Here is a 1,522-nt window from a genome sequence, read left to right on the forward strand (position 1 = left end):
CAGAAGTACACAAAGAAGCAAGGTGCAGTGGCTCATGCCTGTAATCCCAGCACTTTCAAGGGCCAAGGTGGGCGAATCGCTTGAGCCCCAGAGTTCAAGACCAGCCTGGGAAATATGGTGAAACCCCATCTCTACAAAACATAAAAAGTTAGCTAGGTATGGTGGTATGTACCTGTAGTCCCAGTGACTTGGGAGGCTAAGGTGGAAGCATCACTTGAGCCCAGGTCAAGGCTGCAGAGAGCCATGGTCATGCCACTGCACTCCAGCCTGGGTGACAGAGTGAGACACCATCTCAAAAAAAAAAAAAAAAAAAGTGCACAAAGGATGCTCAATGCAGCATGGAAGCAATAGGTTTTCCACAAGAGAACTGTGTAAGTCTTTTAAAAAAGAAAAAGAGCCATTAGTCAAGCAGCAAAGAGGACTTTATGTAACAAATATGAAGATACTGTGAATAACTGTAAATGGCATCTGATGTGATTGCAAAAGGACTCCTCAAAGGCCATCTTCTGCTGCTTTGAAATTAAAAGTGGCTACCATAACACTCATTTCACATTTTGGATTAACTACTGTAACACTGGTAGTTATAATTTAAATGCAGACTCTGTCTTCCCACTAAATAGTAAGTCTCTTAAAGACAGGGAGACAGTCCGTATGCTACTTCCAAGCTTCTACTATAGTACCTCCATTTAATAAATGTTCAATAATACCTACCACTGATGATAATAATGACTGATAAGTAATCATATCAACACAGTTAAACCAAAAGCAACTCTAAGAGAATCCAGTACATGTTTAAAGATGTTTTATACCACTGAACACACAAAGTTGGGATCTCATCTGAGTACCTGTGTAGTAGCATTTTCTTCTCTAAGACGAAGAATTTCAGCTGTCAGAGCATCAATGAGCTCTCGATGATCACCTAATACTTGTTCCAGTTGTTGCCTTGTCTCTACTTCTTTACGTAGCTGGATCTCACTCTGCAAAAAGATATCAAATAAACTTCCACCAATAGCCTCACATGTTGAAAACTAAAAGTTTGCACTCAAAGCTGGCAAAGAAGATATTTACAAAGAAGCATATATTATGTGACAGTAATGACAAAGATTTTTATTAAACGGTTTATTATATTTAATTAAAGAAAATGTGCTGCTTTATCCTCTTCCCTTCCTTAAATAGAATAAAATGAACAAAATGTTATATAAAATTAAGTCACTATATTTTTTGTAGAAAGAAAGTAGAGGGATATACATATACATATTGTTTGAATATACACTGACCATCTCTAGAAAGATACACTGGTATCTGGTAATAATAGTTGGCTAGAAGTAAGCAAACATGCTAGCTGGAAGTTAGTGATGAGAGTTAGTACAATCTGCTGTATCTCTGAATTTCATAACGTGACTATATCGCCAATTCAAAAATTAAACTTGTTAAAATATAATTTAAAATAAATGACAACTTTAAATGGTTTAACTTTGTAAAGCAAGTGATTAACTTAAAAGTACATGCTTCTGGCCAGTCG

General features: G+C 36.6%; 1 protein-coding gene across 2 annotated transcripts in view; it reads right to left on the reverse strand.

The window, feature by feature from the left end:
• Nucleotides 1–1,522, reverse strand: part of SPICE1 (spindle and centriole associated protein 1) — a 70,614-nt gene that overhangs the window by 24,409 nt on the left and 44,683 nt on the right. For both annotated transcript variants that reach the window (XM_011966797.1, XM_011966798.1), the window contains exon 11: nt 846–977. In XM_011966797.1, the coding sequence (XP_011822187.1) occupies nt 846–977 (132 nt within the window). The remainder of the gene's footprint in view (nt 1–845; nt 978–1,522) is intronic.

The sequence above is a fragment of the Mandrillus leucophaeus genome, unplaced genomic scaffold (assembly GCF_000951045.1).
Source record: "Mandrillus leucophaeus isolate KB7577 unplaced genomic scaffold, Mleu.le_1.0 Scaffold775, whole genome shotgun sequence".
NCBI lineage: Eukaryota > Metazoa > Chordata > Mammalia > Primates > Cercopithecidae > Mandrillus > Mandrillus leucophaeus.